The sequence below is a fragment of the Euleptes europaea genome, chromosome 7, assembly GCF_029931775.1.
Source record: "Euleptes europaea isolate rEulEur1 chromosome 7, rEulEur1.hap1, whole genome shotgun sequence".
Classification (NCBI taxonomy): Eukaryota; Metazoa; Chordata; class Lepidosauria; order Squamata; family Sphaerodactylidae; genus Euleptes; species Euleptes europaea.
This window is the reverse complement of record NC_079318.1, coordinates 90,453,767-90,474,351: the sequence shown is the minus strand read 5'-3', so window position 1 is coordinate 90,474,351 and position 20,585 is coordinate 90,453,767. Positions and strand designations below refer to the sequence as shown.

At 50.9% G+C, this 20,585-nt stretch overlaps 1 protein-coding gene, 1 non-coding gene and 1 pseudogene across 2 annotated transcripts; 2 read left to right on the top strand and 1 right to left on the bottom strand.

Moving 5' to 3' along the window:
* Positions 1-1,090: 1,090 nt before the first annotated feature.
* Positions 1,091-20,065, bottom strand: YIF1A (Yip1 interacting factor homolog A, membrane trafficking protein). Its single transcript, XM_056852967.1, has 8 exons — positions 20,008-20,065; positions 13,068-13,288; positions 12,504-12,608; positions 10,455-10,533; positions 8,568-8,625; positions 4,732-4,887; positions 3,867-3,960; positions 1,091-1,259 (listed from the first exon to the last, which is right to left on the bottom strand). Exons 1-8 carry the CDS (start codon positions 20,036-20,038, stop codon positions 1,110-1,112), a joined length of 894 nt encoding a protein of 297 aa, XP_056708945.1. The 5' UTR covers positions 20,039-20,065; the 3' UTR covers positions 1,091-1,109.
* On the top strand, positions 16,893-17,083 carry LOC130481249 (U2 spliceosomal RNA). Its single transcript, XR_008933449.1, has one exon. It is a non-coding gene; the product is annotated as a U2 spliceosomal RNA (small nuclear RNA).
* Positions 17,369-17,546, top strand: LOC130481256 (U2 spliceosomal RNA; annotated as a pseudogene).
* Positions 20,066-20,585: the final 520 nt, after the last annotated feature.

Here is a 20,585-nt window from a genome sequence, read left to right as displayed (position 1 = left end):
AGGCCCTGCTGGATCAGACCAAAGTCCATCAAGTCCAGCAGTCTGTTTACACAGTGGCCAACCAGGTACCTCTAGGAAGCCCTCAAACAAGACAACTGCAGCAGCAGCACCATCCTGCCTGTGTTCCACAGCCCCTAATAGAATAGGCCTGCTCCTCTGATCCTGGAGAGAATAGGTCCGCATCATGACTAGTATCCATTTTTACTAGTAACCATGAATAGCCCTCTCCTCCATGAACATGCCCACTCCCCCCTCTTAAAGGAAATGAGATCACCAGCTGCTCCCTGAAGATCGTAACAGCATAAAACTCTTGGCCTCGCCAGCCCCTGAAAGGAGTGTCTAGCCACTGATTGTTTCCCTCACTGGCTTGAAATCTGGCCGTCGCTTTTAAAAAAAGACAACAATCAAAACTCTAAATATATATTTATAAAGGATAACAAAGGAGGAGGGAAGGAGCACGAGACACAGCGGCTCTGGAAGTACAGTCCGAGGGTGAATCGCTGCGGGGCAAAACGCCGCGGAATAACCATTGCTCTGCAGACATCGGCCAACAAGGCCTTCATGCCGGGACAGAACCCGGGACGCCTGAGTGGAGAAACCAGCGGCTCCGGGGGGAAAGGGAAAGAGAAAGGGCACTTTGTTCCAGAAGGCAAAAAACGCATGACACCGGCAACTCCCCTCTCAAGCGGTTTGCGGGGGAACCTGCTTACGGGAGCGAGATCGAGTCCGGGGCTGCTCCCCCATCTTAGGCCTAGAAAGATGGAACGCACAACTGACCGTGAAGGCAGAACTCTTGACCGTTCTGTTCTCTCCGCTCTCGGACTAGTCAGGGTGGGCAGTGGAGTGCTGAGGGGACACAGACCTCTCTCGATACGGCATCGTCCCTGGGGGGAGTGGAGCGCAGACACCCCCACGCGCCCCCCGGTTCGCCGTCAAGCGCTGATCCCAGGACTTCGGGGGTGGCGGGGTGACGGAGGGTAGATCTTCACGGCGTTTTTGGAAAGCCGGGAGGGCAGCAAGAGGCTGTTTGTGAACAGGACCCCCCCCCCCGAGAGTCCCGCTGTGGGCCGAGCCTCTCCCCGCTCTTCGCCGCCTCTCCCCTGCCCCGCTCAATGCACCAACTGCACCGTCAGCCAGTAGAGCATGAGTGGTTGGAAGGCCGCGGCCGCCAGCGTGATGTACATCTGAGCCCTCCCGCTCGGCCGGCTGAGCCCCTCCTGCACCACCGACGGGAGGATCTTCATCCGTAAGGAGCGGACCTGCGAAAGGGAAGGAGACACCTGGGTCAGAGGCTTCAGAGGGAGACGCCGCAGGGCCAGCACGGCAGTTCCCCCGAGCCATTCCCCTTCTTGCACAAGCCCGGCAAATCCATTCCACGCATTAATAGCTCGGCCTTCCTCCAGAGAGTGAAGGATGGCATGCACGGCTGATCTTACGATTAAGAAGAAGGGCTGGTTTTTATATGCCGACTTTCTCTACCACTTAAGGGAGACTCAAACCGGCTTACAACCACCTTCCCTTACCCACAACAGACACCCTGTGAGGTAGGTGAGGCTGAGAGAGGGTGACTTGCCCAAGGTCACCCAGCTGGCTTCATGTGGAGGACCAGGGAAACCAACCTCGTTCACCAGATTAGCCTCCGCCGCTCATGTGGAGAAGTGGGGAATCAAACCTGGTTCTCCAGATCGGACTCCACCGCTCCAAACCACCGCTCTTAACCACTGCACCACGCTGGCTTAAGAACTCCTAAGAGCCTGATGTCGGAGGTTAAGCAGGGTCAGCCCCAGTGAGTATTCAGATGGAAGCCCCCCCCCCCCGCAAGGACAGGTGTGTTGAACTCGTTTGTTACGAGGGCTGTATGTGACAGAAATGTCATTTGGTAGGGTGGGGCCATGCCTCGCCAGGCCAGATTGGGACTGGGGGGTGGGGGGCGGCTGCCTCGGCAGGCTCGTGGGCCGGATAAGAGCTCTTAAGGGGCCGGATCCAACCCGCGGGCTTTATGTTTGACCCAAGGAAGTCCAGGGTTGCTACAGAGGCAGGCAATGGCAAAGCAGCTGTTAGTCTCTTGCCTTGAAAACCCTATGGGGTTGTAGGAAGTCAGCTGCTACTTGACAGCACTTCACACACACACACACACACAAACACACGATTGAGCCAACACAGCTATTTTTTTTATTCTGGGGGGAGGAAATCCCTTTTGCCATCAATGCAATGAGTCTCTCCTTTTTCTGAACGTCTCTTTTATTTCATGCATGATAATGAATACAAAATAAGGAGCTAATCCCATTACTAGCTATAATTCAAAACAGACTTACACGTACAATTGAACTTTTTTACTCGCAAATAATCCCTTCAAAGAAACTCAGTAGCGGAATCCAGTACGCTTCTGTATCTTTCGTTTCTCTTATTGTCCAAAACAGTAAGCCTAACTAACTTCCATATCTCCCAAATTTTCCTCAACCAATCCAGTTTACTGGGAAGGCGTTTTGTCTTCCAAAAAATGAGCCAAGACCAACCTTGCATATTAAGTATTTAAGAATAAGAGTTGGTTTTTTATATGCTGACTTTCTCTACCACTTAAGGGAGACTCAAACCGGCTTACAATCGCCTTCCCTTCCCCTCCCCACAACAGACACCCTGTGAGGTAGGTGGGGCTAAGAGAGCTGTAACTAGCCCAAGGTCACCCAGCTGGCTTAATGTGAAGGAGTGGGGAATCAAACCTGGTTCTCCAGATCAGAATCCACCGCTCCAAACCACCGCTAGTTTAACCACTAACCACTTCTTGCATTGACACCTCTAGCACCTTAACATAATTCAATTTTAAAAAATCTTAGGGGCCTTGGGTAGTACTACTCAGCCCCCATATTCCAATTATTTCTTTTCCACTCTACCTTTCTTCCACCGCAGTCATGTAGACGCAAAGGTAGTCTTTTCATCCATGTCCCTTCGCAACCCAGCTCAAATCTGATTAGCCTCTCTGTGTTTCTTATGTCAACTGCCATCCCACCATACCCTGGAACTCCGGGAGGGGACGACACCATTTCCCCCCCTCCCAACAACCTTGAGCGATAGGTTAGGCTGAGAAAGAGCCAGCGTGGTGTAGTGGTTAAGAGCAGTGGTTTGGAGCGGTAGTCTCTAATCTGGAGAACCGGGTTTGATTCCCCACTCCTCCACATGAGCAGCGGAGGCTTATGTGGCGAACCGGGTTGGTTTCCCCGCTCCTACACATAAGGCCAGCTGGGTGACCGTGGACTAGTCACAGCTCTCTCAGCCCCCCCTACCTCACAGGGTGTCTGTTGTGGGGAGGGGAAGAGAAGGTGATTGTAAGCCGGTTTGATTCTCCCTTAAGTGGTAGAGAATAAGAGCCCTGTGGCGCAGAGTGGTAAGCTGCAGTACTGCAGTCCAAGCTTTGCTCACGACCTGAGTTCGATCCCAAAGGAAGTCAGTTTCAGGTAGCCGGCTCAAGGTTGACTCAGCCTTCCATTCTTCCGAGGTCGGTAAAATGAGGACCCAGCTTGCTGGGGGTAAAGGGAAGATGACTGGGGAAGAAGGCACTGGCAAACCACTTCGCAAACAAAGTCTGCCTAGTAAACGTCGGGATGTGACGTCACCCCATGGGTCAGGAATGACTCGGTGCTTGCACAGGGGACCTTTACCTTTAAGTGGTAGAGAAAGTCGGCATATAAAAACCAACTCTTCTTCTTCTTCTTCTAACCCAGGAGAGCTTCCTGGCCTGAGCAGGCTAACTCTAACCACTGCACCCCACTGGTTATCCAACAAGGCTTGAGACAGGCCTTAACTTCCTGCCCCATGGAATCCTGGGAAAGCTGAAGGCCCAAAGCCTTTCCAAAGCATGCAGCACTTACCATGAAATACATAAGAGCACACGAGGCCCACCCCAAGGCGATGTAATAGCCGTTGCTTCCGAACATTAGGCCGCCAACCACGGCAAGGATCATCCTAGGGGGAGGCAATTGCAGGTCTTTAGCAGAATTCTTTTTTTAAAAAACAATACTTAAGACGGTTATGTCCCACATTTCTCCCTGCACAGAAACCCAAAGCAACTTATATCGTCCTCCCTTCCTTGCAGCAACCCTGGGAGGTAAGTGAGGCCGAGAGAGCCTAAGAGGCCAAAGGTCATCCCCTGAGCTTCCATGGTAGAGTGGGGATCCGAACCCAGGCCTCCCAGATCCTCTTCTGACGCTCTAGCCAGAACACCACACTGGGTCCATCCTGCCTTTCAGCCTAAGCTGCCAAGACGGCTAACCACAGAAGACTGAGTCTTGTATAAACACACATTGATTGAGACACAAAATGATAAAACCACCGTCCGACCAACAACCTACTTCTCCAACTGGCTCCCTACCCTTGAACACATGAAGCTGCCTTCTACAGAATCAGACCCTGGGTCCATCAAAGTCAGTATTGTCTACTCAGACCGGCAGCGGCTCTCCAGGGTCTCAGGCTGAGGTCTTTCATATCACCTACCTGCCTGGTTCCTTTAACTGGAGATGCCAGGGATTGAACCTGGGACCTTCCGCATGCCAGGCAGATGCTCTACTGCTGAGCTGCGGCCCCTCCCCTTGCTTTCGAAAACCCATGCTCTTTGTTTGTACATTTTCAGCCCTGGGCCCATCGTTCCTGAGCAAGTGGGCTTGCACCCTCTGGTCTGTACGGTGGGCCAGGGGGGCTTGGAACCTGCACCGCACCCTGGAGGAGGAGCCGACTCACCCGACATATTTGTAGCCGCAGTAAGCGAGCAAGTCGAACGTGCCAAGGTCGCTCTGAACCGTGACGAGGTACAAGCCCAGCAGGAGGGCCAGGACTTCGATCACCACCCACACGAAGGCCGTGCTGGCGCAGATGCCCAGGACCTCTGGGGAGAACCTGAGAAAAAGCAACGCAAGAGAGTCCGGAAACAGCCAGGCAAGACGTTTCCACGTAGGAGCATTTTTTCATCTAGCAAGGATGGTGCTGTATGGAGGCATGTTACAATAGGAAGCAGCAAGGCCTCTGCCCCGAAAAACGTACAATCTACGTTTGCACCGGGGTAGGATTTATTATTTTTAAATATTTATTTAAAACATTGTCATAGAATCATAGAGTTGGAAGGAAACCCTGGGGTCATGAGAACCATCTTCAAGTACTTGAAGGGCTGTCATATAGAGGAGGATGCCAAGTTGTTGTCTCTTGCCCCAAAAGGTCGGACCAGAACCAACGGGTTAAAATTAAATCAAAAGAGTTTCCATCTAGACCAGGGGTGTGAAACATGCGGCCCGTGGGCCGGATCCAGCCCCCGGAGGGCTTTTATCCGGCCCACGGAGGCAAGGCACCTAGTCCCCCTTTCCCCCCCTCCCCCGGCCTTTTCTGGCTTCCCAGGGACCATGCGTGGCTGGGGACGGAGTGGGGAAGGCTTCTGCCTGGTTGTGCCGGGCTACGGGGAGGGAGGCTTTGCTGCGGCTGCGCCATGGTTCGCTGGCGCGGCGGGGGGGGGGAGTTTTTGCGTGGACACGCTGGTGTGCAGGGCAGCTGGCATGGGGGGAGTTTTGCCGTGGCCGCATTGGGCTGTGGGGCAGCTGGTGGGGGTGGTGGGGAAGTTTTGCCGCGGCTGCGCTGGGCTGCGGGGCAGCTGACGTGGCCGTGTGTGTGGCCATCTTCTGATCACTGGGGGTGTGGGTAGTTGTGAATTTCCTGCCTTGTCAGGGGGTCGGACTAGATGACCCTGGTGGTCCCTTCCAACTCTATGATTCTATTATTCATACAGTCCAACCCCCCACACAACACAGGAAATCTACAACCAGCACATCATTGCCCACACACTATGGAACGTGCCCTCTGGCGTGCCTCTTGGGGTTTGCGCTCCAAGCCTGCCGTGCGACATTGCTATTTAATCGATCTTTTCCTCAGAGAGAAATTTCGACACCCAGGGCATTCTCCAAGCAGGCATCTCCAGCTTATCTTTCTTACCTGAGGCTCTAGTAACCCACCCACCCTCCCTACCTAAACCATCTATGTCTCAGTACAGTTATGACTCAATATATTTCTTCTACTGAAGACTTCTGTTTAAAGTTTCTCCTTCCTTTCATGCAGAAGGATCATCCTGTTCAGAGTAAAACCTCTGAGACAGGTACCAGCTTGGCTGAAGATGCTTCTGAAAGCGTAAACACCTTAGAATCATAGAAGGGACCACCAGGGTCATCTAGTCCAACCCGCTGCACGATGCAGGAAATTCACAACTACTCCCCCACACCCCAGTGATCCCTACTCCATGCCCAGAAGATGGCAACAAAAACCCTCCAGGAACCCTGGCCAATCTGGCCTGGAGGAAAATTGCCTCTTGATCCTGCAGTGGCAATTGGCATTTCTCAGGGCATGCAAGAAAGGGCCACGAGAGCCAAGAACTGATGTAACTCTTCCTGCCCTCCCTCTCATGATCTGCCCAAGTTCATAGAATCAGCATTGTTGACAGATGGCCATCTAGCCTCTGCTTAAAAACCTCCAGGGAAGGAGAGGCCACTACCTCCCAAGGAAGCCTGTTCCACTGAGTAACCGCTCTGACTGTCAGAAAGTTCTTCCTAATGTTTATCCGGAAACTCTTTCGATTTAATTTTAGCCCGTTGGTTCTGGCCCGACCTTTTAATTTTATTAGCCACCTTTCTTCCTTACGGAGTTCAAGTCAGCTTGTGTGTGTGTGCGTGTGTGTAAAGTGCTGTCAAGTTGCAGCCAACTTATGGAGACCCCATAGAACTGATTTGCCGCACTCAATATCACGCTTCCATGACTGGGCACAACTCTGCTATATTAACTAAATATGCCCATTACAGTCAACCCAAGGGGTGACAAAATTGAGCTGGGGGCAGAGGAGAGCAACAAGGATGATAAGGGGCCTGGGTGACCAAGCCCTACGAGGAAAGGCTGAGGGACTTGGGAACGTTCAGTCTGGAGGAGGCTGAGGGGGGACATGATTGCTCTCTCTAAGTATTTGAAGGGCTGTCGCTTAGAGGAGGGCAGGGAACTGATCCTGTTGGTAGCAGAGGATAGGACTCGCAATAATGGGTTTAAATTGCGGGAGGAAAGGTACCGGCTGGATATTAGGATTTTTTTTTTTACAGTAAGAGTCTTTCAACAGTGGAACCAGCTATCTAGGAGGTGGTGAGCTCCTCCTCACTGGCAGTCTTTAAGCAGAGGCTGGACGAACACTTGTCAGGGATGCTCTAGGCCAGTGGTTCCCAAACTTTTCGGGCCACCGCCCCCTTGGTTCCACAGACTCAACCCCAGCGCCCCCTACCATATCCTATAAAAAGCATTATTCAAAATAGAATCATAGAATAGAATCACAGAGTTGGAAGGGACCACCAGGCTCATCAAGTCCAACCCCCTGCACAATGCAGGAAATTCACAATTACCTCCCCCGCACACCTAGTGACCAGAAGATGGCCAAGATGCCCTCCCTCTCATCATCTGCCTAAGGTCACAGAATCAGCATTGCTGACAGATGGCCATCTAGCCTCTTCTTAAAAACCTCCAGGGAAGGAGAGCTTACCACCTCCTGAGGAAGCCTGTTCCACTGAGGAACCGCTCCAACTGTTAGAAAAATTCTTCCTAATGTCTAGACGGGTTTGCATGACTCACTAAAGAAGATAACAACAATAAAATTTCAAAACAGTAACAACTAATTGCACACCTATTCAAAACCAAATTAAAACTTTTTAGTTGAAACGTATTCAACAAAACTGATGAACTTGATCCAGTGGTACCAGCTCATCAAAGTCTGGGGGGAAAATTCTGATAGTTTCCACCAAATTTGCCAGCATGGTGCAGTACCTTGATCGATTGTAAATTAGCGAACAGTTGAAGGGGCTCACCTCTGCTGCCCCCTTGCCTCTTAGTGCCCCCCTAGGTAATCCCACCGCCCCCCCGGGGGGTGGTACTGCCCACTTTGGGAACCACTGCTCTAGGCTGATCCTGCATTAAGCAGGGGGTTGAAGGCCTGTATGGCCCCTTCCAACTCTATGATTCTATGACAATGGAAGACAGAGAGAAAAAAGGCTGCAGCGGTGGAGCAAAGAGATGTGGACCATGGAGCAGGAGGGAGAAGATGACAGGCTGAAAACAGAAACAACAGGGACTTGGCAATAGCCAAGGTGAGAGAGAGAAAGTTGCAGACATTCTCAGCAGAAGTCGTGACGCTTCACATGTCAACAAGAGACAGCTCGAGACGTCAACACATCCCCAAGCGGGGCCTTCCTCCCCCTTCCCCTCTGCCAAAATTCACACCAGCGGTGTCAAGACGTTCCCGGGCAGCCATCTGTGCCCCGATGAACACACATAAAACTGCCTTATACTGAATCAGACCCTTGGTCCATCAAAGTTGGCAGCGGCTCTCCAGGGTCTCAGGCTGAGGTCTTTCACATCACCTGCTTGCCTGGTCCCTTTAACTGGAGATGCCAGGGATTGAACCTGGGACCTTCTGCATGCCAAGAAGATTCTCTACCACTGAGCCACAGCCCAATCTGACTAAACAACAAAATTCTCTTTTAAGATTTTTAAATAAATCCTGCACTTACCTTTTTTGCAGGCCAAGAGCCATTCCAGCCAGCAGAATATAGGTAATAAAGGCCATGCCTGGGGAGACAAGAGGAGGGAGGGAAGAAATAAAAAATCTAACTCTTGTGGGGGGGGGGGGGTCCTGACCGAATGGATGCAGTGGGTAGGGCTGCCAACCTCCAGGTGAGGCCTGGAGATCTGGAATTGGTCGATCTCTGGACTTCAGAGGTCAGTTTTCTGGAGAAAATAACTGCTTTCGAGGATGGAGTCTATGGCATAGTACACCTCTGAGGTCACATGAAGCTGCCTTATACTGAATCAGACCCTTATTCCATCAAAGTCAGTATTGTCTACTTAGGCCGGCAGCGGCTCTCCAGGGTCTCAGGCAGAGAGGTCTTTCACATTACCTACCTGCCTAGTCCCTTCAACTGGAGATACCGGGGATTCAACCTGGGACCCTCTGCATGCCAAGCAGATGCTCTACCGCTGAGCCACGGCCCGTCCCCTAACTGTCCCTCCCCTAACTCCACTCTCCCCAGGCTCCACCCCCAAATCTCCAGGATTTTCCCAACCCATAGCTGGGAACCCTAAAGCAGAAATGAGCCTGGTCGTGTCCAGGCGATAAAAGGAACGGGCTAGAAAGCCAAAGTTAGATCGGCAATTTCTTGAGCTGAACTGAGACTGCGTGTAGCAGGCCAGGCCTTACTTGGGGGTAAGATTACCTGGCAGTAAACGCCACTTCGGATTGGTTGGCATGGTTCTGAGCTTGCTACCTGGCCTTGTCTCACCGTCAGCCCACCCCCCATCTCCACCCTAATCTGTAACAGAGGAATACTGGCCTACCTTACAAGGTTGTTGGAAAGATTATCAAGACTAGTCACACCAGGGGGTCTCCAACACAGTGCTTGTGGGCACCACGGCACCTGCCAACGTCTTTCCTGGCGCTCACCAAAGTGTTTTTAGAAAGTGGGTGAGGCCAGGTGGAGCTTTTGTCCAGCATGGCCTCTGATTGGCTGTGCAGATTAAAGTAACATTGTTTTGGCGGCAGCTACCATAGAATCATAGAGTTCAAAGGGACCAACAGGGTCATCTAGTCCAACCCCCTGTACAATGCAGGAAATTCACAATTACCTCCCCCCCAAACCCCCAGTGACCCCCACTCCATGTCCAGAAGGTGGCCAAGATGCCCTCCCTCTCCTGATCTGCCTATGGTCATAGAATCAGCATTGCTGACAGATGGCCATCTAGCCTCTGCTTAAAAACCTCCAGGGAAGGAGAGCTACCACTAGTGCTGGTTTTATCCTCTCTTCTCTTTCCCAGTACATTAAAAAAATATTCCTCGTCTTTTGTACTTGGGCTTCTTATGTATATGTGTGTAGCGCTGCCTCCCACTGTGGCTATTTTGTGGTTGCGTCCACCATCCTGTGTCAGAATTCCAAAGGTGCCCATGGGCTCACACATGAAGCTGCCTTCTACTGAATCAGACCCTTGGTCAGCATTGTCTACTCAGACCGGCAGCAGCTCTCCAGGGACTCAGGCAGGGGTCTTTCACATCTCCTACTTGCCTAGTCCTTTTAACTGGAGATGCCGGGGACTGAACCTGGGACCGTCTGTATGCCAAGCAGATGTTCTACCATGGAGCCATAGCCCGTCCCCAAAATTGTACCTACGTTGGCCGGGAATCAAACCCCGGTCAACTGCTTGGAATGCAGCTACGCTCACCACTATACCACCAACGCTCAAAAAGGTTGGGGACCCCCCCCCCCAACATTTACACAACGCCCCTCAAAAAGGTTGGGGACCACCCCCCATTTACACAACGCCCTTTGAACCCTCTCAGGCATGATTTTTAAAAAGGGTTATGTATTCGCCAGGAAAAGCCTCGTTGCTTTCAAAGAGAGACTTACTTGGGATGTAAAGATCAGGGGCGTTCACGTCCTGTCGGGGTGGGAGGGGCACGTCCCGGTGGTAGCGGACTTCCCAGTTCTGCGGAGGAAAGGGAAAACTGTGTCTGCCTGTCGCTGCTCAGGATTTCAAAAAAGCCCCCCTCCACCACGCATGGATCCAGACCCAGCTGAGAGCCCCCCTTCAAAAAAAAAGGTTGCTGTTTTAATAATAGTAACGAAGTCCAGTCAAGTTGCAACTGATTCACGATAACCCCTCATGGGTATTTAAAGGTAAGAGAGGAACAGAGGTCGTTTGCCATAGCCTGCCTCTGCAGAGTGACACTGGACTTAGAATCATAGAGTTGGAAGGGGCCATACAGGCCATCTAGTCCAACTTCCTGCTCAATGCAGGAACAGCTTAGAGCATCCCTGACAAGTGTTTGTCCAGCCTCTGCTTAAAGTCTGCCAGCGAGGGGGAGCTCACCACCTCCCTAGGTAGCTGGTTCCACTGTCGAACAACTCTTACTGTAAAATGTTTTTCCTAATATCCAGCCGGTACCTTTCCACCTGCAATTTAATCCCATTAAACCAATTTAATCCCATTAAACCGCAATTTAAACCCCAATTTATACTTCCTCTGTGGTCCCCCATCCAAGGACTAACCAAGACCAACCCTGCTTAGCTTCTGAGAGCTGAGAAGATTGGGCCAACTTGGACCACTCAGGCTGCTGTTTTAACATGAGCTAGTTTGGGATGCTGGCTTTCTTCCCCACCTCTGTGGTGGTAGCACTACAGACGGGCAGTTTTGTAATCCGCCTTGAGTCTCAGAAAGAAAGGTGGGCTATAAAAGAAAAAGGAAAAGCTAAAAAAGTAGAAGAAGCAAAAGAAAAAAGTTCGCTAAGCAAAAGAAAGTTTAAAAAGCAGAAAAAAGCAGAAAGGCTGGTTTTTAGCTCGTTTATATATTTTGATATTTTTAATTGTAAACTGCCTCCAGCAGGACTCTGACGAGACAGCTCGGAAATAACTCAATAAATAAATAAAAGTAAATAAAGAGGCAACAAGTTTGTGTAGCTAAAAATGGAGATAGGGCTAGAGGGACTTGCATGGGGGGGATTCGGGAATGTTCCCTAAGGATTCTTTCAACCCGTTCTGTTCTAAAGGGATTGCGGCTCAGTGACAGAGAACCAGTTTTGCATGCAGAAGGTCCTGGGTTCAATCTGCGGCATCTCCAGTGAAAACTGGATCAGGTGGAAGGTGATGGGAGGGACCACAACCTGAGACCCCGAAGAGCTGCCGCCAGTCTGAGTACACAATGGACCAAAAGTTCTGATTCAGTACAAGGCAGCTTCTAACGTTTAATGAATACCGCACCTACTCCTAACCACCACTGACCTCGACAAAGGGATACGCAGCTCTGTAGGATGGTAACACTACAGGAATTACAAGAGAGCCAGCATGGTGTAGTGGTTAAGAGCGGTGGTTTGGAGCGGTGGAGTCTGATCTGGAGAACCGGGTTCGATTCCCCACTCCTCGACATGAGTGGTGGAGGCTAATCTGGTGAACCGGGTTGGTTTCTCCACTCCTACACATAGAGCCAGCTGGGTGACCTTGGACTAGTCACAGCTCTCTTAGAGTTCTCTCAGCCCCACCTACCTCACAGGGTGTCTGTTGTGGGGAGGGGAAGTGAAGGTGATTGTAAGCCGGTTTGAGTCTCCCTTAAGTGGTAGAGAAAGTTGACATATAAAAACCAACTCTTCTTCTTTCTCTCAAACCCTCACATTCCACTACCATTCCTTGAACGGCAGGAAACCTGGGAGGGCCCCTGGTCCCACTAAACCCCCTGCAGTTTTTAGAAAGTTATAGTAGGGGGTGAATTACTGATGCACAGGAAATGGATTGCCACCCACCCCCAGCTTTCTTCCCATAATTCAAGGGTTGCAGAATACGCCCCCTTTTCTAACTCCTTCCACTTCCACGTTTTGGCCAACAGCAGAGGACAGATCCCAAGAGCACCATGATCCCATCGCTGCCCCCCCAAATGGAACAGAAGGTACCCCTTCTCTTCAGTACCTGATGTACGTAAGGAAACACCAGCAGCGCCAGTTTCTTCATGACGTAGGTTGTATCCACCGCAAAGAAATACTTCAACTTGTTGAGCGACATGAACCGGTCAATCTGGAGAAAGCAAGAACAGGAGCTTCAGCCAGGAGAAGGAGACGAAGAGTTGGTTTTTATATGCTGACTTTCTCTACTACTTAAGGGAGAATCAAACCGGCTTAGAATAATTTCCCCTCCTCACAACAGACACCTTGTGAGGCAGGTGGGGCTGAAAGAGCTGTGACTAGCCCAAGGTCGCTCAGCTGGTTTCGTGTGGAGGAGTGGGGAAACCAACCCAGTTCACCAGATTAGCCTCCGCCACTCATGTGGAGGAGTGGGGGAATGAAACCCGGTTATCCAGATCAGACTCCACCACTCCAAACCACCGCTCTTAACCACTACACCACGCTGGCAAACCAAGACAGCTGAGAAACTAAGCAATGAAGCAAGGCACCATATTCAAGCTACGTGAGACCAGGGAACGGATGCCATGACCCCAAAGATAGCCCCCCACCAAAAAAAGGCACTACTCTTTACCTCCTTGTGCACAATCTCTTTGCCCTGAGATGCGATGCTGGAGCCGTAGGCCATGGCGACGTTGGCCACAGGATCGGCAAAAATCTGGTTGAAGCCCATATCGATCCCTGGCGTGGGGTAACCCCCTTGCTGGGGTCCATAAGCCGAGCTGGTGTCGTCGAAGAGCTGGGGGGCATTGGCGTTCTGCGGGACGATGGGGCCTCTGGCCCTGTGCTTGGAGCCTGCAGGAAGAAGAAAAGAAGAGGGGGGAACGCCCCGGGTGAGCATCTGAGCCAGTTTGGCTGGCATTGTAGCCCTCCCGCCCCACCCCCCGATCTCCCTCACCTCCCCAAATCTAAACTAGTTTGTAAATTTTCCTCCTTGGGGCAGGGGAGGTGCTCTTTTCACTCAAGTTACTCTGCAAAGCAATGCTGTCTGCCAGTGGTGAAGTCAGAGCGGTTCCTCAGTGGAACAGGCTTCCTTGTGAGGTGGTGAGCTCTCCTTCCCTGGAGGTTTTTAAGCAGAGGCTAGATGGCCATCTGTCAGCAATGCTGATTCTAGGACCTCAGACAGATGATGAGAGGGCCATCTTCTGGGCATGGAGTGGGGGTCACTGGGGGATAGTTTGGAATTTCCTGTGTTGTGCAGGGGGTTGGACTAGATGACCCTGGTGGTCCCTTCCAACTCTACGATTCTAAGATCAGCAATCGCAATGCGGCGGGAAAAGATTTAGGAGAGGGGAGTGAAATCGTAAATGGTTGGTACATCCCCAAGACATATCTGGGCTGTATTAGAATGCTGGTCAAGGGAAGACCTGCTGAGGCTTAAGAAATAATAATAAACAAATAAATTATTTCCACTTACTACCCCGCTCACATTGGCCAAAAACCGGGCTCAGAGAGGCTTACGAGAATATAAATATCCTATTAAATCAGTAAAAGCATTAAAACAACATTTAAAATAGCCCTATAAAAATCATATCCTCGTTTAATTTTTAACATTATCCTAGTTTAATTATTAATTTTTAACAGAAAGGCGGCAGGGCTCGGGTTGGCATGGGAGTCGTAAGAAGAGCCCTGTCGGATCAGACTAATGGCCCATCGAGTCCAGTGCCCTATCTTTCAACCAGTTGAAAAAGAAGAGAAGAAGAGCTGGTTTTTTATATGCCAACTTTCTCTGCCAGCTAAGGGAGACTCAAACCAGCTTACAAATCACCTTCCCTTCCCCACAACAGACACCCTGTGAGGTAGGTGGGGCTGAGAGAGCTCTAAGAGAGCTGTGACTAGCCCAAGGTTACCCAGCTGGCTTCATGTGTAGGAGCGAGGAAACAAATCCAGTTCACCAGATTAGCCTCCACCACTCATGTGGAGGAGAGGGGACGTTGCCTCCTGGCACTCGGGATTCAGACGTTGAGTGCCTCTGAATGTGGAGGTTCCCTAAGTTGCCACAGCTAGTAGCCACTGATGGAATGATACTCCCTTGAATCTTTCTAATCCCCTTCTTATTTTATTCAATTTATACCCCGCTCTATTTCCGGGCCAGGCCAGGCTCCGAACACCTAACAACTGTAAAAGAACCAATACATAAGTCCCAAGAATCAATAAAAATTGTAAACATTTTAAAACAATTATTAAAAGTCCATTAAATCTGATCATACTAAGTGCCAGTGATAAAACACTATGAACTAGAGCAATGGTTCCCAAGCTTTTTAAGTCACGGAGGACTTTTCAGGAGAGAAATTTGTCACGGAGCACTGATTTTCCCCTAGCACCTATATACTAAACCAAATGTCAGTGGTATTTTTCTTTCCAATCTCTTCACGGAGCACTAGGAGATGTTTCTTGGAGCACCAAGTGCTCCGTGGAGCACAGTTTGGGAACCACTGACATAGAGTCCGGGGGGGGGGCAATTTGGACCCCCCTGGTCATAATCAATTAGAGGGAACAGACAAAAAGGGGGAGGCTACGCTCGTGGCTATCACTACATTGACTGACAGTGAATTCAAGTGGAATCACTTGTGGGGTAAAGAAATATTTCCTTTTCTCTGCCTTTAACCTATTTCTCAACAACTTCATTGGGTGCACCCAAGTGGCCACTTATGCATGGGAGGTTTTGCCTTGGATTTGCCGCTCTCTAGATGCACGTTTTCCCCATCCAAATTCTCAAAACTCTGCATGAGGGCTTATGGTTGAGTTTGGGGAATTTGAATGGGGGGTGTGTGCATCTGGAGGGCGGAGGATCCGGGGCAGGACCTCCCAGGCATACATGCCCACTGTTGCCATTTAAGTGTTCTGCTATTAATTCAGGTTGGTTCTGGCTGATGTGCATTTTTAACAACGGTGTTCTTGGGTTGGATTCCGACTAACTTTCCAAAAGGCTGAATGGAAGTTTCCCGCCTCCGTCTCCTGCCGCGTTCTTCTGATCCCCCCGAAATGCTGCTCTTGGAGGGAATGACATGGGGGGGGAAGTCTGCAATAGAAACGGGAAATCGGTGGAATTTGCCAGTTCAGTCTGGATCCACACCTTTGGGAGTTGCCTGAAGTGATTTTTAAAGGGGGAATGAGGATTACAAAGCCAGAGGGAGAAATTCACAGCATGTGTTACTTAGGGTTGCCAGGTCCCTCTTGGAAATTGGCGGGAGGTTTCTGGGGTGGAGCCTGAGGACGGCGGGTTTGGGTAAGGGAGGGACTTCAATGCCATAGAGTCCAATTGCCAAAGCGGCCATTTTCTTCAGGGGAACTGATCTCTATTGGCTGAAGATCAATTGTAATAGCAGGAGATCTCAAGCAGGTACCTGGAGGTTAGCAACCCTACATGTACTCCACTGGATACAGTGGAAATATGCATGCACTCAGGCTGTGTGCCTAGTCCTCTTTTGGTTGGTTTGGAGTTAAGATAAAACTATTTTTGACTGTGGGGGTCTCTTCACACAGCGGTTCCTAGACTTTCCCTCAGAATCGCTGGACTTTTGATCTGAGGGGCATTCTGTCCCACTTCCTCTAGGGCTGTTTTAGCAGCCCAGCCCAACCCCCAGGCTGGCTCCCTTCCCTCTGATGGCAATGGAAAGTGGGGCAGGGGATTTGAGCGAGGGATGGATCCAGTTACCCTGGAGGGGTTGATTATGGGCTATTCTCTCTGAGGCAATATTGCTGGGAATTTTATATTAACATGGCAATTTGCATTTTTTTCCCAATGAACTCGATTCCTTGTTGGGAAATCGGCACCTTCTCCACTCCCGAAGATCAGTTCAGAAGGGTAAGATTTGGATTATGGAAAGCGATGGACGGGCCAGCGCAAGAGAAAGCAACAAGGCAATACAAGGGAGGGGAACAAAATGCTAGTGTGGAGGAGGAAGCAGGTGTGTTTGACCGAGCAACAGTTCTCATTCACTAACGAAAGGTATGAATGGCCTGATGCCCTTTCTCCCTAATCCTTTCTTAAGAGTCTGAAACGTCCTCCTCCTTTGAATGGTGGTCCTGGGAGCAGACAAGACATAAGAATGCAGAAAGGGAAACGGCCAGGCATCAGCCCTGACTGTCAATGGTTAATGGAACTGCAGTGCATCATGGGAAAGGAGGTGGGAATATGCAGATTACCAGCCCTGGCAGTGAAAAGCATGAAAGTGACGGAGTGGAGACAATCTACCAATTATGACATAAATCTGTCTTTCAGGAGGCGGATTACCTGGAAGGCAGAAAGAGCAGCGTTTTTGGAACACGATGGGAGGTCTTGTGATCCCGGCCGGACTGGCTGTGGCGCTGGGCAGCTCAGGCTGTGGCCGTGCTCGCCTAGCACGGAAAGTATGCGAGGCTGGTATGGAAGCAATTTTTCCCAGGGATTTCCTTTATCGCTTCTCGGCCTATCGGCTAAGATCAAGTGTAGTATCTGTTCTTATCAGTTTAATATCTGATATGTCCTCTATCTGAGGACTATATATTAAATGGATTTTTGAAACTGGGAGATGGAATAGGGGCTTGCTCCATCCACTCCACGCATTGACCTGGTATTGCAGTATCTCCAGGAATGGTGCACCTCCCCTTGGGGAGAATATTGCTGGTTAAAAAACAGATTGAAATATTTCTCTATCCGGTACTTGTTCCTTATGGGGGGGACCAGAGCTTTGCCCTGCTCCCCTTCCATGGACTCCATGGACTATCTTCCTATGGACTCTGGACAATTTTATCAGTTACTGGACAGTCTGTGTATGCGGAAGTATCTCCGGTTGTCTTTGCTCCTTATTACTGTTGTATAGAATGCATGCACCCGCGTTTTCCGGGACTGGCTTGTATTGACTCAATGTTCCTTACCGTTTGTACTGTTTGAAACATTCTCTGAATAAAAGTCAATCTGTTCTTTATTGGTTTAATATCTGATACATCCTCTATTTGAGGACTATATATTAAATAGATTTTTGGGACTTGGAGATGGAATAGGGGTTTGCTCCATCCACTCCACGCATCGACCTGGTATTGCGGCACCTCCAGGAATGGTGCACCTCCCCTCGGGGAGAATACTGCTGGTTAAAAAACAGATTGAAATATTTCTCTATCCGTTACTTAAAAATGGGCTTTTTCTCTCCCTTATCTCTTCATGTTATCGTTCTTCTTCCCCCACCTGTAATATTATTCACAAGAGAGGGGCAGAGTCTGCTCTGGAGAACCGGGTTTGATTCCCCACTCCTCCACATGAGCTGGAGGCTAATCTGGTGAACTGGCTTTCTTTCCCCACTCCTACACACAAAGCCAGCTGGGGGACCTTGGGCTAGTCACACACTCTCAGCCCCACCTACCCCATAGGGTGTCTGTTGTGGGGTGGGGAAGGCGATTGTAAGCCGGTTTAAGTCTCCCTTAACGGGTAGAGAAAGTCAGCATATAAAAACCAACTCTTCGTCTTCTAATTCCCCGGTGCTAATGAAGAGGTGCCAGGTGTCTCTGAGCAACCAGGAAGGGAGAAGAAACAGCAAAGCTTCAGAGCAAATCATGGGAAAGAAAAGCAGTGAGGACAGTTTTAGGTGGGTAACCATGTCGGTCTGCAGCAGCAGCAGCAGAAGAGCTGGTTTTTATATGCTGACTTTCTCTACCACTTAAGGGAGACTCAAACCAGCTTACAATCACCTTCCCTTCCCCACTGCAGACACCCTGTGAGGTAGGTGGGGCTGAGAGAGCTCTAAGAGAGTTGTGACTAGCCCAAGGTCACCCAGCTGACTTCATGTGTAGGAGTGGGGAAACAAATCCAGTTCACCAGATCAGAGTCCACAGGTCCAAACCATCGCACTTAGCCACACCACCACGCTGGCCCTCAAGAAGAGCAAGATTCAAGTCCAGTAGCACTTTAGAGACCACTGTCATTTATGCATGGAAGTTTTACCTGAGGTTCGTTGCTCGCTGGACCCACACTTTCCTGTTGGGAATCTATTAGCACCAGCACTCTCCAAACTCAAATCAAGTCCCCGCCCCATTAAATGCTACTTTGTAATTGGCTGACTTGTAGTGCTTACTGTGAGCAAAAATCCCCCCAAACCCAACTGCCACAGTAAAAAAGCATTGTAAGAACAAAAACCCAGAGCAATCTGAAAGACGGGGGGGGGGGGGGGAGAGAGAAATCCAAGCCTTGGTTTAAAAAAGTGTTTCTTCTGCTCAGAAAGAGCTCCCAGGAAGCAGGAAGTATTTCAATCCCCGCCTCTGGACGTGCTGCTTTGTAACCGGCTGTGAGCAAAACCAAGCTGGTGTGTCCCACACTTTGCCTTATGCATGGGGATTTCACCCAGACTTTGCTCAGGGAAAATGGAAGAATCAGGTTAACAGGAATGGGCTGGGCAGGGGGTCATCTCTAATGGATGGAAAATTCATGTGTAACTCCAAGGAACAACCGATTCAGACCGGGGGCAAACGTGAGTGAAAGTACCCCAAGAAGATTTCCAGCTTTTGAGAGTCAAAGCTCCCTTCATCAGATACAAGCAGGAATTGAAACCCCTGAGTCCTTATATCCCAGTCAGAAGGTAGGGGGAGGATATAAGGGCTATAGGATCTCCATTCCTACTTGCATCTGATGAAGGGAGCTTTGTTCTCGAAAGCTTGTACCCTGGAAATCTTCATGGTCTTTAAGGTGTTCCTTGACTTGAATCTAGCTGGAAGTATAAGGCATCTTCAGCGTGAATGTATGTAAATTTGTGTGATACGCATACAATTGCGCATCGAGTTCCACATTACCTAAGGCGCCTCCAGTTTAATTTCCCCCAAGCAAACCCGGTGCAAGAGCTTCTGACCCGGCAGGAGCTCAGAGTTCAAGGCCAGGCTCTTTCCCATTCGTGTGCTCCAAGTTCTTGTCCACGGGAGCTGCTGGCTGCTGAACCCAGGCCCACGCAGTGTAGTGGTTAAGAGCGGTGATTTGGAGCGGTGGACTCTAATCTGGAGAACCGGGTTTGATTCCACACGAGCGGCGGATTCTAATCTGGTGAACCAGGTCGGTTTCCCGACTCCTCCACATGAAGCCAGCTGGGTGACCTTCGGCCAGTCACACTCTCTCAGCCCCACCTACCTCACAGGGTGTCAGTTGTGGGGAGGGGAAGGTGCTTGCAAGCCGGTTTGAGTCTCCCTTAAGGGGTAGAGAAGGTCGGCATATAGAAACCAACTCCTCTTCTTCTTCCGTCTTTGCAGGCCCTGCTGCCCGAGACCCTCGCAGCGGGCCCTTCCGAACCCCAGGCACGCGGACCTGTGGGGCCGCCCTCCAAACCTTTACCCCCGCTTGCCTGCTTACAAAGGGGCGTTGGAGCAGGGCGAAGGGGGGTGTCTTTGGGTTGCAAGCCCCGAGGCTCTGGCCCATCCCCGCCACCCAGCCGGGATCTCCCCCGGGGAGGAGGGGGATCCCCACCTCCCATCCCCACCTCCCATCCCCACCCAGAACTCCCAAGTGAGCAGGCCTCGATTCCCCTTCCCGCATACGGCCCGGCCCCATGCCTCACCTGGCCCCCCATAGCCGGGGGGATACGCCATGGGGTCCCGCGACGGCTTGCGGATCAACGAGGCCCGTTTTTGCAAAGTCCGGTCGGGAAAGTTGGGGTCGCTCCCGACGCAGGTCTAAGCCACGTCCTCAAAGCCTTCGCGATCTAATCCTGCGCTTCCCATTGGCCGCGGCGGGGTCGGCGTCGCCGGGTTGCCGGCGCTGATTGGCTCGGAATGTATCCATTTTCCCCGGGTCCTCGCAGCTGTTCCAAAGGGGCGGAGCTTCTGTAGGTCGGTGAGTGGCGGCGTCACGGAGCGCGTGCGCCGAAGGGGAGAACGAGCTGCTCGCGCTAGCGTGGTGTACTGGTTAAGCGCGGTGGTTACGAGCGGGTGGCTTCTCATCCGGAGAGGCGGGTTCGAGTCCCTGCTCCTTCACGTGAGTGGCGGAGGCTAATCTGGTGAACTGGATTCGTTTCCCCACTCCTGCACATGAAGCCAGCTGGGTGACCTTGGGCTAGTCACCGGTCTCTCAGCCCCACCTACCTCACAGGGTGCCTGTTGTGGGGAGGGGCAGGGAAGGCGATTGTAAGCCGGTTTG